General features: G+C 40.3%; 1 protein-coding gene and 1 pseudogene across 1 annotated transcript; both read right to left on the minus strand.

The window, feature by feature from the left end:
- Positions 1 to 690: 690 nt before the first annotated feature.
- LOC121393731 (transmembrane protein 271-like) lies at positions 691 to 3,825 on the minus strand. Its single transcript, XM_041563090.1, has one exon. It carries the CDS (start codon positions 3,263 to 3,265, stop codon positions 2,372 to 2,374), a length of 894 nt encoding a protein of 297 aa, XP_041419024.1. The 5' UTR covers positions 3,266 to 3,825; the 3' UTR covers positions 691 to 2,371.
- A 21,646-nt stretch (positions 3,826 to 25,471) lies between these two features.
- LOC108696823 lies at positions 25,472 to 26,123 on the minus strand (annotated as a pseudogene).
- Positions 26,124 to 26,538: the final 415 nt, after the last annotated feature.

Genomic DNA, 26,538 nt, shown 5'->3' on the forward strand with positions numbered 1-26,538 from the left:
AACTAAATTGAACTCTATTGAAAAAAGTAATGTTGTAAATGTAAAATGTAAAGGTGAACTGCCCCATTACAACCTATATGTCTTTCTTTTTTGAAAGTCTGCAGGGAAAAAAAAACACGCTTTTAGTTTCCCTGTAATGGCATGTTTTGTTTTTTTTTAAATATGACTTTAAAATAATGTTAACAGTTACTGCACCAAGAATTGAACTGGTATAAACAAGTGACGTAAGCTGGCCATAGATGAAAAGATCCGATCGTACCAAACCTCGATTCGTACGATTTTCGGACTGTGTGTGGAGTGACCCGACATTTTTCGTCCCATGGAGATTGGACGATCGGACATGTTAAAAGATTTCTGTCGGCTGCCGATAATATCTCTGCAGGTATTGCTGATCGTACGATTTTCAGTGGGAGTGTCACCAGCTTTGTCTATCGTACGATTGCTGTCAGGGGCAGAACATCGGCTGATCTGTTCTTTAACTACTTTATTTGATCTGAATGGTTAGTGGCAGGTCGGGAGATGGGGATCTTTGCATCTATGGCCAGCTTAACGGTGGTTTCACCTAGTGTCATAAAACCATTAGAAGAAATTGATCTTATCCAATCAACTCCCATAAGCCATTTACAAACATACTGAACATGTGGGAATGCCAGAGGCATGTAACAAACACTAACAGCATTCAAATAAAAGTGTGGTTATCCTTTTAATTTGCAATAAATAACTAAATCATGCAACATGGTTTTAATGATCATAATTATGATGTAATAAATAGAATGACCTTATTTGTGGGTGGCACATCCAGCTTTTTGGATCTGCCTTCATGCAATAACATGAGATACATTCACTTCATAAATACATACATACACAGATGCAGATTTAATGCAATTGAAACCATGAAGGTTTACTCCTATGAAAGTATCCAATAGTAAAATAAAGCATTGAGAACTTTGTTTCGAAATCATTAAAAATATCTTTTCCATATGTTTGTTCTATAAAAAGAAATATTCTCATAACTCATAAAGTGCCTTATTTACTGGCCATGTCTCTGCAAGCCTACAGCATATATTACTTTTAAGTGTTCTCCAGCAAGTTAAAAAAGGGGTGATAATTACTCTTCTATACTGCATTTCTGTGGTGAGCTTAAATATGCCAAAGCTTATACCATAATGTAATTAACAGGCAGGCACCTCAAGTGTACAAAAAGGTAATATAGTATTAGGTTTTCTTTTCAAAGTGCAGCTTTTACATCTTTAAATAAGGAGAGGGGGGGGGGTGGCAAAAATCTTATATCTCAAAGCTCTAAACCCCAAGAGGCTGTATCAATTCTACAGATTCCTAATGGGCCTGCTACTGGTCGATTGACACTGTATTGTAAGTCCCATATGGACTGTGAAAAGAGTTTAAGGGGATCTTTCATGCATTTGGTACCAATATTAATCTTTTAGAGTCAGGGGAGCTTTGCGCGGTTCTCGTTCCTTGCATATTAAATCCCATTTGTGGCAGTCAGCTTGCTTTCATAAGCTATAAAACGATCATTTGATGATTCATTAACAGGAAAAAAAAAAGGAATGGTAGGAGGATTGACGATATCAGAAGCCTTTACCGATAAGATCTCGGAGATTCGATAAAGATGAGTAATCTCATCATCAGACGTGGAAGAAAATAAAAAAAGCCTTTTTTCTACTGACAATCATTTTATAGCTAGACACTGTAACCATGGCAATAGTGACGAATAGCAAAATGTAGTTTTACACTGGCATGACAAAATAAATGTGAAGAGCAGGAAAAATACTGATTAATTCAAGGTCTTTGCCACTGAGTCTGCATGTTATATAAATAAAAACAAGGGCTGTATTTTTCTGGGGGCTTGGGTACTGGTTCTCGTCCATGTTGATTTCAACAGGATTGTACCTTAGGGAGGTGTAATGCCTACAAGCCTTCTAGCTGTCTGTAATTGCCAGAAACTGCCTTTAGCAAACCGTGCTAGTGGTTGTGGCCAACCAACTTTTTGAAAATGAAGGTGCGTTATATTGGCACTCCCCCAGAAAAATGGACCCCCAGGCAAATGAAAGTGATTACAGTGCATCTTTCTTTTTTTTTAAGACACCTGGCTCTTACACACAGGCGCACGTCCAACTGGCGGCATATTCGGCCTTCAACCCAAGCACATACATTGGTCAGGAGCATTGTGCAATAGCATTTCCGCTTCTATAGGAATACATCCATGTAAATGACAGTGTCACAGACTGGCATGTCCCTGTCCCATTGTCAGCCATTGTGATTGTCAGTGCATATGACAGAGCAGTAGGAACTGACTCCCTGGACTCAAGTTATTTTTTTGGGGGTGCACAGGCTGCTCCCCACACAGTAGTTATGTGGTAGTTGCAGTGGTGGCGGTGCTGCTGCAGATTTCTGTGGTGGGATAGATCTCATCATAGGGAGGGGGCTGCTCATTAGGCAGAGGGTAGCAGTAGGGGTAGGACGGGTTCAAATCAGGGTCCATGGGGGAGTATCCAGGCAACTCTATGGAAGGGTGTCCCCCACAATGCACCTCGACCCCGGCCTCGTCAAACAAGTGAAAGACCCCTACGTTGATGTAGGAGACGGACTGAAAAGGGAAGTCCCCGGCGGGGGAGTAGTCGTGCTCGTCGTTGGAGAAGATAGAACCCTGGCTGTGCCTCTGAAAGCGCCTCCTCCCGCCGCATGTTCTCCTCCTCCGCGCTCGCCGCCTCCGCCTGCGCTGCTGGGACGACTTGTAGTTCTTGACGAGCAGCAGGTTGAGCAGCCCCAGCAGACACTCCAGGGAGTTAAAAATGGTGGAGATGACCAAGCCCCGCTGGTAATCCTTCAACTTCTGGCACTTAGTGGCGGGGCTGCCGACCCCCTCCTGCAGGCAGTAGTGCGAGTACTTCCTCTCCACCAATGACACAGTGTCCCCGTCTATCACCGCCCCAGCGAAGGCGCTCAGCACCCCCAGCATGAAGACTAGCACCCCGAGGAGCAGGAAGTTCTGGCTTCCCGCGCGGCTCTCCCCAGACTCGTCCTCCCGGCAGCAGATAAGGGCGGAGCCCAAGAGGGAGAGGCCGGCGGAGAGCAGCAGCCCAGAGTAGAAGGCGCCGGCGGCCGTGCCCAGGCGGAACGGCTCCCCCCTCAGTTCAGAACCCAGAGTGAAGCACTTGAGGCCCACGGCGGCCGCGCTCAGGGCACAGGCGAGCAAGAGACAGCTAGAGAGCAGGGCGCAGGCTCCCCTCACTCCCCACTTCATCCTCCGCGCCGGCCTCTACTCCTGTGTCCCTTTCTCGCACCCCTCTTCTTCTTCTTTTCCTCCGCCTCCTCCTCCTCTGCTCCGGCCGGCTGTCTCCCCTCATCCTCCCGCGTCCTCCTCCCCGACTGCCCTTCCGAGGACGGAGGTGGCGGCCCCGTGGGCTGAGGAGGACATGCTTTATTATACAGAGGGCTCGGGGAACGGCATGTACCGGCGGCTCCTTCCCGGCTCAGTCGGCTGCGGCTTGAGATCCAGTGCGTGTGTCACTCGCTGCTTCCCCGCTCATTGCATTATCTCACTGCTCTGAGGAGAAGGACATTAAATATTGATGGCAGAGAGGGGGGGAGACAGATGCAATCCGCACAGTAACACTCCAAGGAAAGCAGCCCCACTGCTCAGCACTCTATCCTTCATGTAAGCCACTCCGATTTGGGAGCTCAGAGAGAGAAAAAAAAAAACCCACATCACTTAGCAGTTTGATGTCATGAAGCCCACACAGAGCTGCCTCCCTCCCCCACAACTGCTATCTTTAACCTGCGTGTCTTACTAGCGCCGAACAGGTTAACGGAGGAGAATTCCAAAGGCTCAGGGTTGGCTTTAGGCTCCCCTAAAAAATAGAAATCATCAAATTCTGTGCAGCAAGTCACTAAAGGCAACCGCAGAGGGAAGGGTCTTCTAACCAACACCCCTCCCAAATTAATTCAACTCCAACTGGGGGTTGATGGTAGTTGTACAGCTGCTGCTGGGTATATGGGCCACTGCTTGTCCATCTATTGCTGCATGATAATAGCCAATGAAGCAGCTGACACTTTCATTCCATAATTGCTCCAGGGTGCCACCTCCTACATTACATGTAGCAATAAAAGGAATAAAGTCAATGCTGTTTTCTTTACAGGCAGTCGGCACAACCACTCACTGCAATCAACAGTGCCATTATTCTTCATAAGCCCCCCAATTTATTTCTCTTCTTGCCAAAATTCAGATCAGCGGTTTCAGGTTTATCACCTGCAAATCGCTTCACCATTCTCCTGCCTTCTGATGAGCAAACTTTTGTGAGTGCAATGCCTGTAATTATTCATTTTGTGAGCGCAGCCAGCATGTTAAGTTAATAGGCCTTAGGCAAACATTTTCTATACGCTGGTGCCAAGTGCCAACAGAACGTAGTACCAGGTGAAAATCCTTGTTCAGGTTAGCTGCTTATTACATGTGTGGGTCCTTGTGGTCTGGAATTGTTTTCATCTTATTCCTGAATCAGATCAACAAAAGCAGCAGCACTCCGGTAATTTGAAAAAGTGAATCTTTACTTAAAGTGCCAACAGGGCCGGCCTTAGGCCTATTGGAGCAATTGGGCCCAATAGGGCCCCGCACCTCTGGGGGCCCCGCACCACAGGGCAGCACAGATAATATTTCCCTCAGCACATGATGCTGCCTGGCCTGCCCCCAACTTTGAGAGTCCAGCCCATCCCCAAATCCATAGGTCCAGCCCACCCCCAACTCTGATAAGCCAGCCCATCCCCCAACACCATAGGTCTAGCCTGCCCCCAACTCTCATAGGCCCAGCTTTCCTCCAACCTTGATAGGCCCTGCCTGCCCCCAATCCAACCAAGCCTGCTCCCAAGCTGAATTGGCCCAGCCTGCCCCAAACTAATTGGCCCAGTCCACTCTCCTATTTCCTCCCTCTCTCTCTTACCCGGTGTGCCCCTATTATGTGCCCCTATTTCATCCCTCTCACTCTCTTACCTTGTCTGCCCCTTTCCTTTCTATTTTGTGCCTGTATGCCCTTATTTGCCTAAATACTCGGTGTGTCAGTAGCCAGCAACACTTTGTCTAGGGGCCCCGCCAACATGGTCCCAATTGGGCCCCACATTTGATAGGATCAGCCCTGAGTGCCAAGGCAATGTTTCTGGCTTCTATGGCCCTTTATCGAGCAGGGCCATCCTGTTTAACAGGACCCTCTTTGCCTCTTGTATCAGTTGTAATTTTGTATGCAATCTGTATGTTTGATGTACACACCTGTTAAGCTGGCGACAGACGGAAAGATCTGATCGTACAAATCAACGTATGATCGGACTTTCCCATCTCCCGACCTGCCACTAACCATAAAGATCAAAGTCTTACCATTCAGAAGAAGTAAGAACAGATCAGCGGATGTTCTGCCCCTGACAACAATCGTACGATAGACAAAGCTAGTGACAGTCTCCCACTGAAAATTGTACGATCGGCAATACACACAGAGACATTACCCGCAGCCGACAGAAATTTTCTAACCTGTCTGAATGACCAAACGACCGATCTCCGCCGGACTCTCCACACACGGTCCAAATATCGTACGAATCCTCGATTCGTACAATCGGATCTTCGCGTCTATAGCCAGCTTTAATTGTACAACCCTGTGGAATGTGCTGATGCTTTAATTAATATTTTAACAAGGAATGTCATATTTCCATGTTTAATAGTTAGCAATTCAGTCATGAGTATTGGGATTCTGCAAGGAGTTTGAATGTTTTCCATGGGTCTGCCCATTGGGCCCCACTGACCCCGACCCGCTCCTTCCAGGAAACTCAGGATGCTCCCCCTGAACTCCCCCAATCCCAGCCACATAGGAAGGACATAAAAGATGTATACGCGGGGGGGGGTTTGGATCTGTAGGTACAGTCTCTGATGGAGCTCATGATTGGGATGGGGGCTCCTGATAGGGTGGGGGCCCCTGTGGTGGCAGCCTCGGACACCCCAGTTTGACCCTTCTGCATGGAATTCCTCCGACACTCCAAAATAGAACATTCAGACTCGAATCAATAGAAATCATAAATGAAGGTTAATTTGCTCTTGAGAGAACTGACCCTAGTGTGTTGTTTGACTATGATAGGGCTCCACTGTAATGTATTGCATAAATGGGGCAGCACTATATAAATAGTACATTTGCAAAAGATTGTTCTGCTGATAAGAGCTGAAGAGGACAGCCTGCAGCAAGAATGATGGAATGTTATAGCAACCACCATAACACAGTAATACGAAAGACAGGCAGCACATAATCAATAATCTCTTGATTAGAATGAACCCAAATTACTGTATGTTTAATAATCTAAGTTGATGGTGTATTTGGGAAGTAATGACATTTTTATCTGGTTCTTATAAGGAAATCTTGTTGTGTGCTTGTGATCCTGTGACTTTATGAATGAAACAGACAGTGAAACAGGGAAAACGCATTGCGTTGTATTTGTGAAAATGGCAAGTTCACCAAAAATTAGGGGTGTGCTGATGCTGATGTATTTATTTCGGCATTGGATTTACATCACTGTTCAAGAAAGATGAAGTTGTGCATTTTTGTTGGCAAAATTTCTTGAGCTGCTATTCTTTTCTCGCTTTCCAAAAATATGCTGACAAAATAAATCAAATCTTTTATAAGCAGTCATATTTTTTGTTGTTGAGGAAACATGTTACAAACAATTCTTGTGAGTAGTGAGAGATATTTTTTTCTATGAGGTCTCCCCCCCCACATTCCTCGTTGCACAAACACATCAATTATGAAATCACGGTTTTGTTACATTTACTCTTGTGTTTAAAAAAAGTCAAAATCTAAGAATATTCAAATGCTACAAAAAAAATTGATTATACTCACTTGCTTTGGGGCTGACAATTTAAACTTTATTGCAAACTGGTAAGATTTTTAACCAATCCATTGTTCTTTGTTTGACTTTGCTGCAGATGACACATCATATATATTGCCCACTGAAGCAAAAATAAGAAATCACTGATATGTTTTGGTGATTCAGGTCAATATTGGTCAGTTTTTAATGTCCAGCTTGAATACTAAAGTACACTTACACTGTTTATACTAGGGAGGCACCGAATCCACTATTTTGGATTCGGCCGAACCCCGAATCCTTCGTGAAAGATTCAGCCGAACACCAAACCGAATTAGGGGTGGAAAGGGGAAAACATTTTTTACTTTTACCACCCCTAATTTGCATATGCAAATTAGGATTCCGATTTGGTTCAGCCAAGTCGAAGGATTTGGCCAATTCCTGCTGAAAAAGGCAGAATCCCAAACCAAATCCTGGATTTGGTGCATCTGTAATTAATACAGGGTTGCCCATAAAGTAGATTGGGATCTTCAACTACTAGATGATCAGTCATAAATCCATCAATTGTCCTTTAATGTCACAAAAGGATGTTGAAACATTGGCAGAGAAACAGCCAATGGGACTGAATTATGTGTTAAGGGCACAAACACGCTCCGTTATGTGCACAGGTTGATGGAGCAAATGGAAGTGGTTCGGCTCCCATTGTGTGTTTCTAAACAGCCTAGTGTGGCAGCCTTAAGCAAAGCATTGTCTACAAAGGGCTACATATCCATCCTGTTCATGATGCAAATTTCAAAATGACTTGAGAATTAGGTGGTGTTTGTTTAAATATAGTAATATATATATATATAGATATATATATATTTTTTTTTTTTTTTTCTTTGACAAATGTAAATGTAAGTTCCAAGAAGTTTTAGTGGTTGTAGATCCTGATTGGATATTATTTATTGTACAGTGTTGCAGAATAAATTTTTTAACATTTTTAATTTTTTACACTTTTAAAAAACATAATAATAATCACTGCAAGTAGTTACATAGTTAAATCGGGTTGAAAAAAGACAAAGCCCATCAAGTTCAACCCCTCCAAATGAAAACCCAGCATCCATACACACACCCCTCCATACTTTCATATAAATTCTAAATACCCATACCTATACTAACTATAGAGTTTAGTATCACAATAGCCTTTGATATTATATTTGTCCAAAAAATCATCCTCTTAAAGGCATTAACTGAATCAGCCATCACAACATCACCCGGCAGTGCATTCCACAACCTCGCTGACCTGATTGTGAAGAACCCCCTACTTTGCTTCAAATGAAAGTTCTTTTCTTCTAGTCTGAAGGGGTGGCCTCTGGTACGGTGATCCACTTTATGGGTAAAAAAGGTCCCCTGCTATTTGTCTATATTGTCCTCCTTATTGATAAAGTCTGGGCACTTCTTATGTACTGTAGATATTAGGCTGGAGCCACATGGGGGCTGAAATTTACTAGCTGACATACGCCCATCTCAGCCCTGTGTGTGGCAGTAGCCTCCTCTCTTTTTCGCATTCAGAAGTATTGAATCGAAAGCAACGCAAACAAACTCAGTGGATTTTGTTGAAGAACCATGAGTCTCTGCAGGGTACTACACGCGGTAGGGCTGAAATCAGCCAGTGAATTTCAGATAGCAGAGTTCGGTCCTGGCCCTAGCCTTAGGGATCATTTTCTTAGACCCCAGGCAAAAGTTCAGTAAGGCCAAAAGCATGTTGAGGGGCAGATTTATGTGTATAATTATGTATAAAATTTAAAAAAAAAAAAAAAAACTGTGTAAAAAGATGTGTAAAAGTGTGTGAAATTTTACGCCTTGCAAAAACCAGATTTGTCATTGTTATTATACATTGCAGAAGTTACTCTAAGAAAAAACATGTAAAAATTTTATAGTTTTTTACATGGCAAAGCCTGGCGATGTGCAGTGTATTATCCCGCTGTTTTTTTACACAGCTTAATACGTATGCCCCTAAGTTCACTTTTCTCTGCAGGCTGTATTTATAGAGGTGGAAGAAAATGGATCCGCTCTAATGTGCACACCCCTGTAGTTCCTTTGTGTCAGCCTATGTGGAGTTCCATAGAGAGGAAATCAGTGAAAAAATATGTGTAGCTCCACACAGGCCAGCAACGGGGATGTGCACATCCGCTTTCCTCTACCTCTATTTAAAAAACACCCGTGGAGGAAAGCAGACAATTCAACCCCCCCCCCAACTAAAAAAAAACCCTATCGTCCATAGTCCCCCCCTCCCTGCTCCCCCCTACAAAGGTGTTAACACCTGTAAATGCCCATAATCCTGTACAGCGGAGCTCAAGGGGGCAATCATCAGCGCTTGGGTAATCTTCAGGTCTTCTTCCTTCCCTTAGCCAATTTTAGGCACATGCGCAGTTATCATGACAGACTGCTCCAACTGCACATGCGCCGATACGGCACTTACTTTGCGAAGATTACCGAAGATGTTGCCTGTGAGCTCTGCTGACTCTGCAACAAGGGTTAATTACAGGATTAGGGGCATTTACAGGTGCCAACACCTGTGCGGGGGGGGGGAGCAGGGAGGGTAGAGGTTTTTATCAGTTGGGGGGTTGAATTCTCCTTTAAAGGGGTTGTTCACCGTCCAACACTTTTTAAAGTTCAGTTGGCTTCAGATAGATCACCAGAAATAAAGACTTTTTCCAATTAATTCTGTTATCTATGTGTGACCATTTTTCTAATATAAAGTGTAAAGTGTAATTTTTCACCTTCTAAAGCATCTCTGGGAAGGAGGGAATAGTTGCTAATACTCCAGAGATGCTGCTGAGAAATGTATCAACTCAATGTTGCAAAATTGTAACAGTCCAGTATCTGCACTTGAATTACTGAGCTGACAGACTCAAACACCAGAGACAGAAACATTGGGGCATGTTTACTAACTAACTAAGCCTATGATTAAGGGAGTTACTCCCAAAACTCGTTAAGTGTTATGGGTCGGCGACCTGTTGGAACCACCTTTTTAACTGGAGTGCTGCCTTTCATCTTTTGAGCTATCATGTTTACTAACATTGGAGATAAATATCTGGAGAGATTTCTGGAGATGTTGCTCATAGCAACCAATCAGCAATTAGATTTAAACAGCCTTTTATAAGTTAGAAAACAAAAGCAAAGCTCTGATTGGTTGCTATGGGCAACATCTCCAGAAATCTCTCCAGATATTTATTTCCAATGTTAGTAAACATGCCCCAATTATACTTTAAACTTAGTTTTTTTAAAAAAAAAACCTGTAAAAAATGGAAAGTAATTGGAAAAAATTCAGTATTTCTGATGAACAATCTGAAAACAATTGAACTGAAAAAAAGTGTTTGGAAGGTGAAAAAAACCCCTTTCGTGTGCCCTTGGCCGAAGTGGTGCAAAACATGCCCCCTCCACCCCTCATGAATACAAGAGCTGCACCAAGATGGCTGAAATTGATTGACAAAAATTTTAGTGCAGCATTGCTGTTCAATTGGAAGTGTATGTCACCACTGTACTGGAAGACTGTGCTGAGAGAGGTGATCTTTAGTTGAAATTTATTCCAAAATTTGATGCATCTCTACCCAAAACAAGTCCATAAAGAACAGTAACATTTCACCTCTTCTGCTTGCTGATCATACGTTTTGATATATTTAAATGTCCTTTCTTGTTCCTTCTTTATAATGACAGCATGTGCTGGCACATTATAAATAAATTATCCTAGTTATTTTTAGTCTTTGAACCTCATGACTAGGCTCAACCTGGCAAACCATGTAAATGAGGTACAACGCTGCTATGGCACAGAATCATCATAATGCAGCAAACTGCAGAACATACTGGCTTAGACTCAGGTATTAATGTACCTGCACAACTCATTTTTATATTTAAGGTCTGAAGCTAAGCTAAAAATCTTCTATGCTGTTATCATGCTGACCAATTGACCAGACAAATGTACATAACATTTTCAATTATTTATGAGAAATACCTTTGTCCATTTGTTTCCTAATGCACCTGGAATGATATAGTACATTTTACTCTCACAGCGTGCATGATTGGCCCTTGTTTCATCCACTCAGCGGAACACAGGTATTCATATTTTCAAGCTGACCAAGTATTGGACTGTGTGAAGTTAATGAAATATTCAGGGGCACGTTATTACTACTGTGTTTTATAATCTCCAAGAAAGCAAGCCAGGCACTGAACAGCTAACCACAGAGGGTGTATTGAGGCTATGAAATAGAAAAATGTAGTTTTGTACTTTTTGAAAGAAATGATTGAAACAATTTATATGATTTTATGACACTTTAAAGATCTTCCTGACATTTCACTAATAAAAACAATAAATGTTTACGCCAAGAGGATAGAGGAACGTACCTCATAGTGGCTCGTCATCTTTGATTTGTATACAAAATAATGAATACATTTAACCAAGGGGGACTCATTTTACCCAGAAGGGCCATGTTTTTAAAGCCAGGGCACATGCTGAATACATCTAAAGCTGATATTTGATTCACATGTTTCCTAGCTGGACTACAAAACCTCAATGGAAAAGAACAACCTTTTCCGAGAATAAGAAAAAAATTTAAGCATACCAAACATGTAGGAGTAAGAACACTGCAGAAACCAGGGGATATTTAAAAAAAGACTTCCGACGAATGAGATTTTGGTGAAAGAAAATGAAGTTTTACTTTTAAAAGGTAAGTCTATGCATTAACCAGTTTAATTGTACTACACGGGGGATGATCACCACCTTCTAAATGGGGACAAACTGAAGTGTATTAAAAATATACTGTGTGTGAATCAGGGATGCACTGAATCCACTATTTTGGATTTGGCCAAACCCCCAAATCCTTTGCGAAAGATTCGGCTGAATACCGAACCAAATCCTAATTTGCATATGCAGATTAGGGGTGGGAAGGGAAAACAAGTCAATCAATTTCCCTCCCTGCTCCTTCCTGCTGAAAATGGTAGAATCCTGGTCGAATCCAGAACCGAATCCTGGATTCGGTGCATCCCTAGCGTGAATCCTCACTATATTGACTTCATGTTTGCCAACCAGAATCCCTGCATTTCAACAAAGCAAGCAATAAAGCAGAAAGAAAGTTGTCTGTAAAGGGAAGACCTGTGATGGGATCAAGCATTTTCCATGTAAATGAAAAAATATATAAGGTATCCTACGAATAAAAAAAAATAGGGCAATGTCACACTGAACTGCACCCCGATTTCTCGCTGCCTGATATGCGACGGAATCTTAGAGGGCTGGTCTCCATTATCCCCTTTAAAAATGTGAAAATTCTTCTGAAGATACAAAATAACAATACAGGTAAGGGGCCTGGTATCCAGAATGTTGATAGCATACTCTAAGTCAACAAAAAATAATTCAAACATTAAATAACCCCAATTGGGTTGTTTTAACTCCAGTAAGAATTCATTTTATCTTAGTTATGATCAAGAACATGGGACTGTTTTATTATTACACAGAAAAAGGAAATAATTTTATAAAAAGTGTAATTATTTGATTACAATGGAGTCTGTGGGAGATGGCCTTCCCATACTTCTGAGTTTTCTGGATAACGGGTTTCCAGATAACAGATACCTGTAATTAAAATGCATAACCAGTTATAAACCAGATTTTAGGGTTCTCAGCTTTCTGCAACTTAATTCAGGTCCCCCATAGGAAAAGATTTACAAGCATTACTGTTCAGGTTTCTTGTCATTTTAGAATTGCCCACTTTGAGGATGTGGGTTGTGCATAGCCGCCTCTTCACTCTTGAAATCTACTTTGATTGGAACAAAGTCTGCCTTGTACTTGTGCGCTAAGGATGCTGCAGAACAAGATCAAGAGTTACAACTACAGAGCAGAAAGGTAAAGGTGGAAATAAGATTTGGTAGTCTTGAGTTAAATGACTGCATCTGAGCTATAACAAGTAAAAGTGCAACATTGATAATTGGCATCCACTATATCACACTCAAATCCATCACTGAGAAAGAATACTTGGCATGCAGATATGTTTTCTACAAAGAACTTGTAGGGCATCCAATCCCATTCCTGGGCTTTAAAGCATGGCTAATGATTATAACTGATGGCTGTGTTAGTAATTCATAAATGAAAGTGATAATAATGCAATGAGTATGCGAACAAAAATGAGGCACAATAGAATAAAGTGGCAAAATTATAAGCAATTAAAAACCTTGGGAATTGCAAGTAAGTTGGTTGTAACTGTGGAGACAGAATACATCCTAAAGAGAAAGAGCAATGGCAACTGATAAATTGAATACATTGCATGTAGATATTAAGAGTGCTTGTTATAGCTCATTCAGTTTCAAAGCACTTCAGATTTGCATTGCCCTTTGTAAATGAAAGTAAAATAATGAGCTTTTGAGAATTTTTTTCATTTTAATAAAATAATGATTAAGAATAATGGAATCTTGACACCATTAAAGAACAGAAGAAATGAATGGACACACAAAGTGAAAGTTGTGCTGATGATACAATGATACATTCCGGGAGAATTTGTGGGTGTTATTAGAGAACATCAATAGATTCTCCTCTAAATAGTGGACCGGAGCAAATACAGTATACCAGAATAATAATTGTAAATTGTCTTTTAGTCTGTTTTATACAATGTATTATCTATATTTTCATGTGTTTTGTTTCACCAATTTTCTTATACAAATATGAGAAGAAAATAATCAAAGAAATATTTTGGAGAATTTTCTGAAAATGAATTATTATAATATCATAACAACAAATTAATGCATATTAGGAGAGGAGCAATAATGCGTCTAAGATGTTCGCTCATGTGAATGCACACCCATAAATCAGTGCGTGCTAAGACTTGTGCACTCAAAACCTGTTAACCAGAAAGCTCTGATCCCAGTTAAGATGTAATCCTTATTCTGTTGGGTTTAATGTCTAAATGATGATACGGTATGAAGAATTACAGAGAGGCCCCTTATCTGGAAAACTACAGGTCTCTGAATAACAGGTCCCATACCTGTATACACAGTATATTTAGTTAAAATTCTTGTGTCTCCAACAACCATTATTAAACACATTTTGTCTGCATATTTGCAGTCACTCTATAGTCTAACAGGATTTTTTGTTTACCTTGAGTTAATTCCCCACAAAATCAAAGCACGGCAAAAGGAAAAAGAGAACTGTATGGTACTTTCCCAATGGGCTCATATTCCTCGAGGTACTACCTAAAACCAGGACATGTTACCTAAATGTTTTTACTCAAATTACAGTTTTTTTAAAAAATAGAATCTTATTATTTGTTTGTGATTATAGGGATCATTTATGACTGTAAGCACAGTGGGCAACTTGTGCTTTTATGAAAAATAATAGACACATCACAGGAATTTAACTCTTGGGATTTCTAACTCATCTTTGTTTCTTGCCTGTATGTAAATGGTACCATTTTCTTTTAAAGAGAGACAGTACTCTTTACCTAAGCCATTTACTTTCTGGGCTATCCCCAACTAGAGTTATACCTCAAGGATTTTATAATTTTTCATCACTGAGAATAATTACATTTATTATGCAGGTACTTTGTTTTTATATACATCCATAGAACTGTCCTTAGGTGCAACACTTATTTTAAATTTTTCTGTAGACTTGTCAAATGTATATTTTCATATCACTTTCTTTACATACACTCTAATGAAGGCATTACTGGCATAGCTTGCCATTGCAGAGGCCTCCCATTCCGTTTGTTGAAACCAGAAGCATTTGTAGCCTAGCAGCCCAAGTATGGTTAGTCAATAAGTGACAAAACCACCACTCTCTCCAAAATAGGGACAACAGCCTATGTTTTCTTGGAAACCTATAGAGGGAACACCATAAATCTCTGGCAGCAAATTTAATTCCCTGAACTATCAAGAATTCTGCAGGGAACTTTGACAATATAGAAACGCTTTAGCACACAGTATACAATAGATGTGCATACATCCAACAAATTAAATTTTTTGTGTGCATTTTATGCCTCTTCCCAACTTTAACTTTGATTATGTTTACAGTAAAGCTTTCCTCAAGAAATAAATGCTTACGTTTCCAACTCTGTAATGCATTTTCAACAGTCTTTCCAAATATTAGATTGTGTTAATATAAATCATTTTAAGCTTTGTGCTGTGTTCTGCCGTTAATATCTCATTGTCGTACACAATATGCCAATAGTAATTTATAATGTGTCACATTAGTTCACTTCCCAATGAGAAATGTGCAATAAATCTAGGGGCAGCATCTCATGAAAGCTATGTTGACTTTGCATATGGCTGCACACTAGAAAACGGATTTGTCCTTGTATAAAATTGCTTTTTCAAACTGACATTTTTTGCTGCCTTTCAAATGGAGATACAAGGGGAGAATATTCGAAACAACGTGATTAAGACCCAGAATGTAAAAATGTTAGTAGAATTATGATCCTATAAACATTTTAAGATAAATCTCTTCCTTTTCACCCACTCTTCTGAATAACCAGCAGCTGTGTATGCCAGTTAGATGGCAGCAGCTTACTGAAAGTCACTTTCTTGTTAAAGGATGTCTTGGTAGCTTTCTTTCTCCTTTAAGGATTTTAATCAGGCAGGACAAGATACAGGCATTAGTATAATTAAGATCATTTATGTGATATAGAGAACCACATTATGCAGTATGCAGACCTTTACAGTTCTCAATATGTAAATGCAAACATAAACTAACACCACGAAACTTGAATATGCTAACCTCCTCTTTTTATTAATTAAGAGAATGATGAGTGAACTTGTTTTGTTTCCTGAAACAACAACCTAGAACTATAAATATTATTGATCATTTAAATAAAAGCAAACAATTATTTTAAATTGTACATATTTTATGCCATTACATATAACATTTCATTTGTGAAGATGTGCCACGAAATATATGGTGGTCCAGCATGCCTCTAACTTTGTATCACCCCTGAAACACTGTCATTAATTGTAGTTTCTATGCTGAAGAACAGACGATATATATTCCAGACGAAAAAAACTAAATACAGATACAGATTGTATCTGGATCTTTCCTTTTACAGTAAGTTCCCAAATCAGCTGATCTATTGTAGAAAAGCTTTCCATTTGTAATTCAGGTGCTGCTATTTTATTTCCTAGCAGGTGACTTAGCATGTTGGTTGGCAGCTCCAGGGATATATCAACCAGGCGATTGTGTGGAGTGAAGGCATATGGATGTTTACTGGAGGTTTTCCTCAAGTAGATTGGCTTGCCAATGTGACAGTGCTGTATGTTCCAAACTGCACCGGTAATAATTCACGGGGCAGTTGCAGGCTAAGCTTTGTGTTTTTATGGCGTTTTTATTTCTAAATTACACTGTTTACACTGCAAATAATTCAATACAATATAAAATGTCTTTCCTGAACCAACAAGTGTATTTTATTAGTTGTAATATTGGTCTGTAGGCAGCCATCTCAGGTCATTTTACCTGGTCATGTGTTTCAGAAAGAGCCAGCAGTTCAGGATGGAACTGCTTTCTGGCAGGCTGTTGTTTCTCCTACTCAATGTAGCTGAATGTGTCGCAGTGGGACCTGGATTTTACTATTGAGTGCTGTTCTTAGATCTACCAGGCAGCTGTTATTTTGTGTTAGGGAGCTGCTATCTGGTTACCTTCCCATTGTTCTGTTGTAGGCTGCTGGGGGTGGGGGAGGGGGTGATATGACTCCAACTTGCAGTACAGCTGTAAAGATTGACGGAAGTTTATCAGAGTCACGTGACTAGGGGCAGCTGGGAAACTGACAATATGTCTAGCCCCATGTCAAATTTCAAAATTAAATATAAAAAAATCAGTTTGCTCTTTTGAGAAATGTATTTCAGTGTAGAATTCTGCTGGAGCAGCACAAAACTGATTTTGTTTTGAAAAAAAGATTTTATTTTTCCCATGACAGTATCCATTTAATGAGCTCTTACCTAAACTCGTGCCCATATCAGGAGCAAGTTTATTAAATCAAGTGCAGAAGCCAAAGGTTTCATTGTACCCCTTATTAAAATAGCATGTGTCTCTTGGACAACCTCTATATCATGATGCACATATTATCATAATAATAATCAACATTTGTAATTCATGTTCATGAAAGTATAAAAATACTACAAAATTGAATTCAAATTGCCTACCTTGGATTCCGCTTTGATTGAGCTCCTTCTTGATTGAACTCTTGCACTTAGCCACAAATTGCACTTTAAACAAATTGCACACCGTTTAAAGCAAACATATGCTTTGCAAGTCATGCATCAATACCTAATTATCTATAGCATAAAGAACTGGAGTTCAAAATCACAGTTAGTCTAATAGAAAAAAATACAAGGTTAGAATTCTTGTATCTAAAATGCGTGTTTTTTGGGGTTTTTTCATGATAGCATTGTTTTTGGCCAACATTACTATTTGCAAACATTGAGATGCAACTCTGAAGACCAGTAAGCATTACAAATTCAATAAATGTCTACCAGATGAATTGAACAAATAAATTAGCCCTGAAATGCAGATGGTGAAAATCAATCACTTAAATCTAAAGTCACAATCTGCACACAATGTTCACCCAGATAGGAAAGTAAAAATTTCACTGCAGATATAAACCAATTACCCTATCTTGTCTGCCTATCTAAAAGCAAATCTCAGACATCATTAATGGAAAGATATCACCTGTTATTACATTTGCCTTTTTAGCGGTCTGAGCCATTGAAAGGCAACTGTCTTTTCCAGGAAAAGAATGCAAGATGCTGAAATATTGATTTTCATAAATAATGCTTTCCATATTGATGTACAAGATGGTGATCTCATTGGGACTCTTTCCTAATTGCTTGTTAGACCTCCCCTAATGGGGGTGGAGTTTTAGGAACCAGCATACAGAAAACACATGATCAGACTTGAAAATATAATTTTACAAGAGTATCAGCACAAAATATAGTTAGAAATAACTAGGCTACAGACCCCTAAACATTCAAAATCTTGAAAATATGCTTTTCTGATAACTAGAAAAATCAGGGACAGACACAGTTGGCCGAGCTGCATTTCAATTATTTTTCAGATGACTTGGTAATCTTACTTTAAATGAGCTAAACATTCTATCTACATACCCGGGTAACCCAGCATAATCAATAGTCCTATCAGCAGTACAAGCCTGGCAACCAACAAGGCCCCGAACAAATTTGCTCATTAGGTAACAAATGATACTTTTTACTTTTTTTTTAATAGTAGAATGATTTTTCCGACATTGTTATTTGCAGGCATTCAACAGCAAGCCCTAAAGTTTTGTAGGCACTGCAGATTCATTAATTATCTACTAGTTGAATTGAAGGAATAACTCATCATAATTTATTATTAATCGGAAACTATCATCATATTAATACGATTGATGTTTTTTTAGCATCTTAAGCCATTTAAAGCCTTTCCTGCTGGGTGCCTTTGATCTTGCCTTGCATATGTTGACAGGCAACAAACAACACATGCCACAGAATGAATAAAAGAGCATCTCAGATACTTAAGCTAATGTCGCACAGACCATTGGCTCCACTGCTCTCAGTCTGTGTTTTTTTGCAGCTTCTACTTGCATGTAGGCACACGGAGTGGAGCAGGGGTTGGCCAGAAAATGCCTGCTTTTGCGGTTTTGGTCCAAATTTGTTTGTCTGCACACAAGCTGAAGCTACATTTTTCAGTGCAGATCAATGAATCCACGTGTCTGTACCTAGGCACACACACATACCTGCATATTGCTGTTTAGTCAAATAACTGGAATACTGAAAGATTATCTTACTTTTTAGTAGCCTTAGGTCTATGTCCCTACCATCCATCACAATTAAAATCACATGACCATCTGGGAGTATGGATGAGAAGGAGATACATGCTCATCCAGCAGCCTTTATGAAGCTAGAGACAACAGGGGGATAGTTATGGAAACCACTAGGGTACTAGCTGATATCAAATGGAAAAGCTTTAGCAAGTGCTTAGCAATGTCAGTTAAAAGGAAATGGGGATTTGCTCTGAGAATTTCCCTTCTCTCAGGACAGCTGATTTGTCTCCTTTAATGCATGTTTATTCAGTGCTGGAAATCTGGAAACCTGTTATCCATAAAACTCAAAATTACTGGAAGGCCATCTCCCTTGGAGTCTATTTTAAGCTAATACATCTAATTGTTTTACTATAATAATAATACAGTAATTATTAATTATCAAAGGTCGAATCTTAGGGTAGGGGCACACTAATCGCCTCGTCTTTGCGGCAACCAATCTCCCAGAACTCCTTCCCTCTCTCTTGCGCTGACTAAAATGAAAAATAGCCTACGCTAAAGCACACGTGGTGAATCGTTTTCCAAAGTTGTCCGAAGTTTCCACTTCGGGTAACTTTGGAAAACGAATCGGCGTGTGTGCTTTAGTGCAGCTGATTTTTTCATTTTAGCCAGCGCAAGAGAGAGGGAAGGAGTTCTGGGAGATTGGTTGCCGCAAAGACGAGGCGATTAGTTGCAAGGCAGTGTGCCCCTACCCTTAGAGTTTTTTTATACCTCGAATGAACTCACAACTCGAATGGTATATTATTTAAGAAAAAACTTGATTCTGCGAGTTCGAATTGCGAAACCCGAAAACTCTAATCGGGTTTTCTGCGGGAAAAAATTAAAACCGCTCAAATTATTTAAGTTTTTGGGCAAAACCCTCCTAAAAAAATCAAACATCATGCAGACTATTAACATCTTCAAATGGTTCAAGGGACCTCTGCCGTTTTTTAACCTAAAAATGTGAGTTTTGACCAAAGAAATTAACTTAAATTTTCATGGAAACACAACTCAAACCTTAATAAATAACCCCCTTAATGTATGGAAAGATCCTTTATTCAAACCCAAGCACTCTGGAAAGTAGATCCTATATATGTACAGTATAATAACACCAATGACATAATATAAAGCCAGTTCAGCTTTATTTTTATAATATACTTAATAGTAGGGTTGCCACCTTTCTTCTTTTGGATCTCTGGACATGTGGAGGAGTGGCAATGTCATTGGGCAGGGCAGTGACATCAGGAGTGGGGCTACAACATAGTAACTGGATTTCTTTATTTGGTAATTGGGCCGGCTGTTTTGACCTGGACTGCCCTTCCAAAACACTACTTAATAGTGTTGCTAATATGTAGCTAATAAAATGTATCTGCATATTTGGTCAAATATTTTGAGAGCAATGCTGCAATCTGTAGCCGATACCCCTAGTGATGTAAGAACTCCAAAATCAGCACCAAAGCCCTAGAGAAGTACCAGAACAATAAAAAAGTGATGATAGGTAGCCTTAAATGTTTCTATGTAATCTTGCATGCTCTGTGTATATGTATGTACTGTATATGACACCTCAAAAATAATAATAATATAAATATTTTAAGAAGATTAATGTTTAACTAAAAAGTGTGGTATCCCTTTAAGTTTGAGAAAATACTACATTTCCTGCATGTGGTTTTCCTTTCATAAAGGGAATGTAAATTAATTGTTTAAAAAATTATTTCTGTCTTTAAGATTTTTATGCAAAGATTCTATGCAAAAAACAAATTAGCAGCAGACATAAACAAGGTATTTAAAGGAAGCTGTCAGCTGTGCTACTCAGACATTGTGTATATATGTCTGTCTTTCCATAGCTCATAGAAAAAATGCTTTACAAAGATGTATTTGCAATTTAATATGAATACATTTTAATGGTGTTTCCTTTACTCATGGTGGAAGCATTTAACCAAAATAGGACAATGTCAGATAGGGCAGTGTCTTGTAGCTGCATGCAATGCTCAGAATCATCCAAGGAAATAAGGGATTTTGTCCACAAAACACTCAAAATCAACCTGTCTGACATTGCCCTTAAACATAAATTGATACTCAGAGTGGTCCTCTGAGCATTGCATTTTACATTAATTTTCTATTCTTAATAGTTTCTGAGATATTAGCAGTTTATACTACTAAGCCCAGGGTCCAGCATATACATAAACTAAAATGTTTCGAGATTTATTCATGATATTCTAGCTTTTTCATTCGGTTTCACTCGAAAACTCAATCAGTTTTTTTTAAAAGGTTTTTATTTAACATTTTCTCAACACAACAGCACATACATAAAGTTGCAATGTCCTCTCTATCCAAAATGTGCACATTGCTGTCCTCAAAGGAGTATCCCTTTTACTTGACATGTAGATGGACTGCCCTGTCTTGTCCTGAGGAGTAAGCCCTTCTATGTTGGACCATTCTCTTACAAAGTAGTTGTTTTGTCTTCCAAATGTATAGATCGGAGCACTCTTCGCTATACTGGACAGTATGGACCACATTACTCTTCATGTGCTTTGGTGTTGGGACTTTAGGGTGCACCAACTTCAGTCTTAGGGTGCTGGGTTTGAAATACACAGGGATGTGATGTATCTTTAAAATTCTCCTAAGTTTTTCTGATATGCCTGCCACATATGGAATGACTATGTTGCTTTGCTTGCTATGCTTCGCCCCTCTATTTCTTGGTTTGGTCTTTTTGCTTGGCTTTGATTTTGTTTTGATAAAGGCTCAGTTCGGGTATCCACAAGTTTTCAGAGCTCTATTCAGATGTTGGTATTCTTTCTCTTTCGCATTTGCACTGATTGCCGGGGTTTCAGCCCAATGCTGTAAAGATCTTATAAACCCCAGTTTATGTTCCAGAGGATGATGGGAATCAAAAAGCAAATACTAATTGGTGTGAGTGGGTTTCCTGTATACTTCAATATCCAGGTTTCCCCCGTTAGATAACTATTGCACAGTCGGAAAATGCCAGTTTGCCGTCTTTCACATCTTTCCTAGTGAACTTGAGTTTTTCATCCACCAAGTTAATATGTTGAGTGCTTTAATTTTGACCTAGGTGTCGTCCACATTTCTGAACCAATGACTTGGTGCTGTTCCCTTGAAGTTATTCAGGGCTTTCTTTTCCACATCTTTTATGATTGGAGACACAGGTGAACCCACAGCACAGCCATGTTTTTGTCTACAAAAGACTTCCTTGTGCTTGAAATAAGTGGTATTAAGGCATAGGTCTTGTTCTGGGTTCAGCTTTGTTCTGTTGCTGATGGTGTTGTCTTGTTTCAGCCATTTTCTAACTATTCCATTTGCCTCGGTTGTGGGTATGCAAGTGAATCGAGATGAAACATCATAGGACACCATCGTCTCACTGGGCTCTAGTTTTACCTTATGCTTTTTGTCGACAAAGTCACTGAAGTTCTGAATGTGATGTACTGTGTTGCCAACCAAGGGAGCTAAGATGTTGGCCACATATTTCACAATGTTGTCGCCAAGTTAATGCTGCTGACAATTGGCCACAGAGGGGTCCTTCCTTGTGTATTTTTGGGAGTTCATATAGGCATGGAGTGGCTTCACCTGGGTAGAGGCAACATTATAAAGACGGACTGATGACCTTGTCCTTCTTAAAGGGAAACTGTCATGGGAAAACATGTTTTTTTCAAAACGCATCAGTTAATAGTGCTACTCCAGCAGACTTCTGCACTGAAATCCATTTCTCAAAAGAGTAAACAGATTTTTTTATATTCAATTTTGAAATCTGACATGGGGCTAGGCATATTGTCCATTTCCCAGCAGCCCCAGTCATGTGACTTGTGCCTGCACTTTAGGATGGAACTACTTTCTGGCAGGCTGTTATCTCTCCCACTTAATGTAACTGAAGGAGTCTCAGTGGGACTTGGCTTTTACTATTGAGTGTTGTTCTTAGATCTACCAGGCAGCTGTTATCTTGTGTTAGGGAGCTGTTATCTGGTTAGCTTCCAATTGTTCTGTTGTTAGGCTGATGGGGGGGAAGGGAGGGGGTGATATCACTCCAACTTGCAGTAAAGAATGACTGAAGTTTATCAGAGCACAAGTCTTATGACTGGGGGCAGCTGGGGAACTGGCAATATGTCTAACCCGATTTCAGATTTCAAAATTTAATATAAAAATATCTGTTTACTCTTTTGAGAAATGGATTTCAGTGCAGAATTCTGTTGGAGTAGCACTATTAACTGATGCGTTTTGAAAAAAACATGTTTCCCATGACAGTATCCCTTTAAGCTTTTTCAGGCAGTCTATAACCTTTTCTTGTAGCTGCTTGTAGCGTCCCTCTTGAGTTGTTCATATGTTTTGGAACCACTAGTAGTGTGGCCACTTTAGAGTGGTAGTCTGAAGTGTTCAGAACCACTATACATCTCCCTTTATCTGCTGGTAAGATAACAATATCAGAGCCCTCCTCTCCTGCAAACTAGTGTTGGAAGGTGGAGCTTTAGCATTAGCTAGGGCCCATACTTTCAACAGGATGTTTTCAGTCTGATCAAAAGTTATACTGTATATTATTGTAGATAGAAGATTCTTTGGCTGTGATAAATCTACCACTGGGACATAGTGTGGGGCCACATCAAAGTTTAGTCCCTTGGCTAAGAATTCCTTCTCTGGTTCGGTGAGTTCTGTGTCTGATAAATTCTTTACCCACTGATCCTTAATGGTCTAGGATCTTATTCCCTTCCTGTTGATTTGTCTGTTCTCCAGGTACATGACAATAAACTGATGAATTTTTTTATCTGTCTCTCCTTGCCTTTTGCAAGTGCTAGCTGCACCCACTCTGTGAATTCAACTACTCTTTGTAAAGTCATAGCTGGTAGTCGTGTTGCCAGTCTCTACTTCACATACTCAAGCTTATGATTCAGGTCCTCGGATGAGTGGTGAAATATTTTCAAGAAAAACTCTAAATGTCCAGTTGCCTTTGATTTAATTCTACTAGATACTATTCTAGATAACATATCCCATCCATGTAATACGTTGGATTTAGAATGGAGTTGTAATTATGATGCGTGATTAGCTAGCCCTTTGTAACCTGTTGGGATCTTCTGCAGAACTTCACATTAAAACACAAACTTCTATTCTAAAAATGACTGCTATCTGTGTCCCGTGCTTTACCTACCACCACGTTTTACAGTGGAGACACTCTTTGCAGCCCATTTCCACACTTAAATTCCAAATTTTATGGAATGGAGCAAAAATCCCTGCATCTCCACAATCAACACAGGACTGCTTGCATTTGGCAGAGCTGCTGGGAGTCCTTTGTCTTTTACACACGCAAGTTAGAAAGTGCTGGCAGATGTAAAATGCAGCAGATCCCTGTACTTACACTTTGCCTATAGCAGAGAGATTCCATATGTCTGACTATGTAATAAGTACTCTTGCCCTTGCATCTGGGGTGTAATTTCAGTTACAGTATCTCTGAAACAGGATATAAAAAAAAGACTGTCAAGAATGTTTTGACAAACAATACCAAAATAATTTAGGCTTGGGACCCAGACAGACAAGGGGGGTTGTGGGAGCACCCGCATTGCTAAGTAAAAATATATAGAAGTATAAGGGAAAGTGCTACTGGCATATCCAAATGGGTCAGTGCACATTCCCTGGGCCCCTGTCTAAGTAATTCAGTAGATATGCAAATGCATGTGTTAACAAAGACAGGGGTTTTTAGTTGCAAAGTTATGATCATAAAGTTGAAAAGCCACCATACCACGTCAAGGTAAACCCCATATGGCGGTCCCTAACTTGTTTACCTCCAGTCATAGTATTGAGGATCCTGTGTCTCTCTGCATAATAGCATTAGTAAAGTAAAAAGTAAAAGTCTGCTGAACCTTGGTTTCTGGAGGGCTAAATCCTCCCCCGCTGCTGAATTGCAGCTTTTAAGAGAGAGTGATTGCCCAAACCAACGCCCATTTTTGAAAAAAATGTATAAATATGACCCAGACAGTACTGAATATAGCCCAATTTCAACACCTTACATAAATGCCATGTTATGTTGTGAAAATAATTAGATTATCGCAATGTTTCAAAACTGATATCAACAAGGCCATATGTTATCCTGAAAGGCTGGGATTCCTTTTCTTGCATTTCTTGTATTCTGCATATAATAAAATGGAGGTATTAATTTATAATACACAAGAGCCATGAATATCCTGTAAATTATATCTGTATTAATGGTGCTTAGTGATGTCATCAGTTATAATCGGAGCTTAGTGATGTAAGTTCTGTCACATGACTCACTACATAAAGTACCCGTGTTGCAAAATATGAGAATACTAGACATTAAGCCCGTTAAATTAACGGGCACTAGAACATATCCGTGGGCAGGGCCGGGCCAAGGTAGTTTGGCACCCTAGGCAAGGACTTCAATTAGCGCCCCCCTTATCTTGTATTACCATTTCCCACCTTACCATTACAGTTTTTTAATAAACAAACCTTACAAAACATTGATGAAACTTTTCATTTATATAAATATTGCCCCCAAATCTGTACTTGTGCCAGCAGTCAGCCATAAATATGCCCCCAAATCTGTAATTGTGCCAGCAGTCAGCCATAAATATGCCCCCAAATCTGTAATTGTGCTAGCAGTCAGCCATAAATATGCCCCCAAATCTGTACCTGTGCCAGCAGTCAGCCATAAATATGCCCCCAAATCTGTACCTGTTGTGCCAGCAGTCAGCCATAAATATGCCCCCAAATCTGTACCTGTGCCAGCAGTCAGCCATAAATATGCCCCCAAATCTGTAATTGTGCCAGCAGTCAGCCTTAAATATGCCCCCAAATCTGTACCTGTGCTAGCAGGCAGGACAGGCTGTTATCCCGAACTCTCGCACGGAGCGCATCGCTACCAGGCGCACAGAGCCGCACTGGAAGGGGAGCAGCGGAGGGGTGAAAGTGAGAATTTCGAGGGGTTCCTTTCCTGCTGCACCGGCCGCTTCCAGCCGATCAAAGCCGTTAATGTGGAACTTGCCGTAGAGCACGTTAAGCTGATACAGTCCCCGGGGCGCAGCAGGAACACTCCCATGCCGAAGCACAAAGTCTCACAGATGTGCATGTAAGTCATGGGCGGCCGCGGGCCCTTCCCTCCCGAGCCGACTCGCCGAGTCCCTCCCAGGACCCAGACCCACATCTTCCGCCCCGCACCTGGCTCATTTTCCACAGCTGTCCCAAGTTCTCCTCCGACAGGCCCAGACCGACCCCTCTGCTGCTGTGAAAACTCTGCCGGGCCACCTTCTGTGCGAGAGAGCTCATTTCGTCCCAAGGCATTTCCCTCCGGCTCCTGCCTGCGCTGAGCACTGGATTAGCCTAGAACCGACTCGCTTCCTATTGGCTGCGCGGCGCTAGAACTGTTGCTATGTTGCTAGGAGACGGTCCGTGCTGCACATGCGCAGTAGCGCATTTCCACGGACACAGGGACGGACTGGACGCAGAGACACTTGGATTTTATTATATAGGATTAGAAGTCACCTTGGAGCTCCATGACCTGTATTTTATATGGTCATGTAACTCCTCTGTAACTTATAATATCCTTATATTTAACAATAGGGGGTACTTTATTCATCATTGGGTTGCTCTAAATGTGAACATATACAGAAATACTAATATCATATATTTACCTGTCAACATTACAGGTAAAAACCTACAGTGTCCATTTATTAAACCTTGGTTTTTTTCTGGTCAAGGTTTTTAGGGGGAAAAACCCTTGAATTTTTATAGATTTATCATACCCTAAAGCTGCTAAAATCCAAATCTAAATATACTCCATCTCAAACCTGCCGAGGTCATGTAGAAGTCAATGGCAGATGTCCCTGAAGTTGTTTCTTGACATTGTGATCTTTGCTGGATAATCCAAAAAAGTCTG

Source organism: Xenopus laevis, chromosome 1L (assembly GCF_017654675.1).
Source record: "Xenopus laevis strain J_2021 chromosome 1L, Xenopus_laevis_v10.1, whole genome shotgun sequence".
NCBI classification, from domain to species: domain Eukaryota; kingdom Metazoa; phylum Chordata; class Amphibia; order Anura; family Pipidae; genus Xenopus; species Xenopus laevis.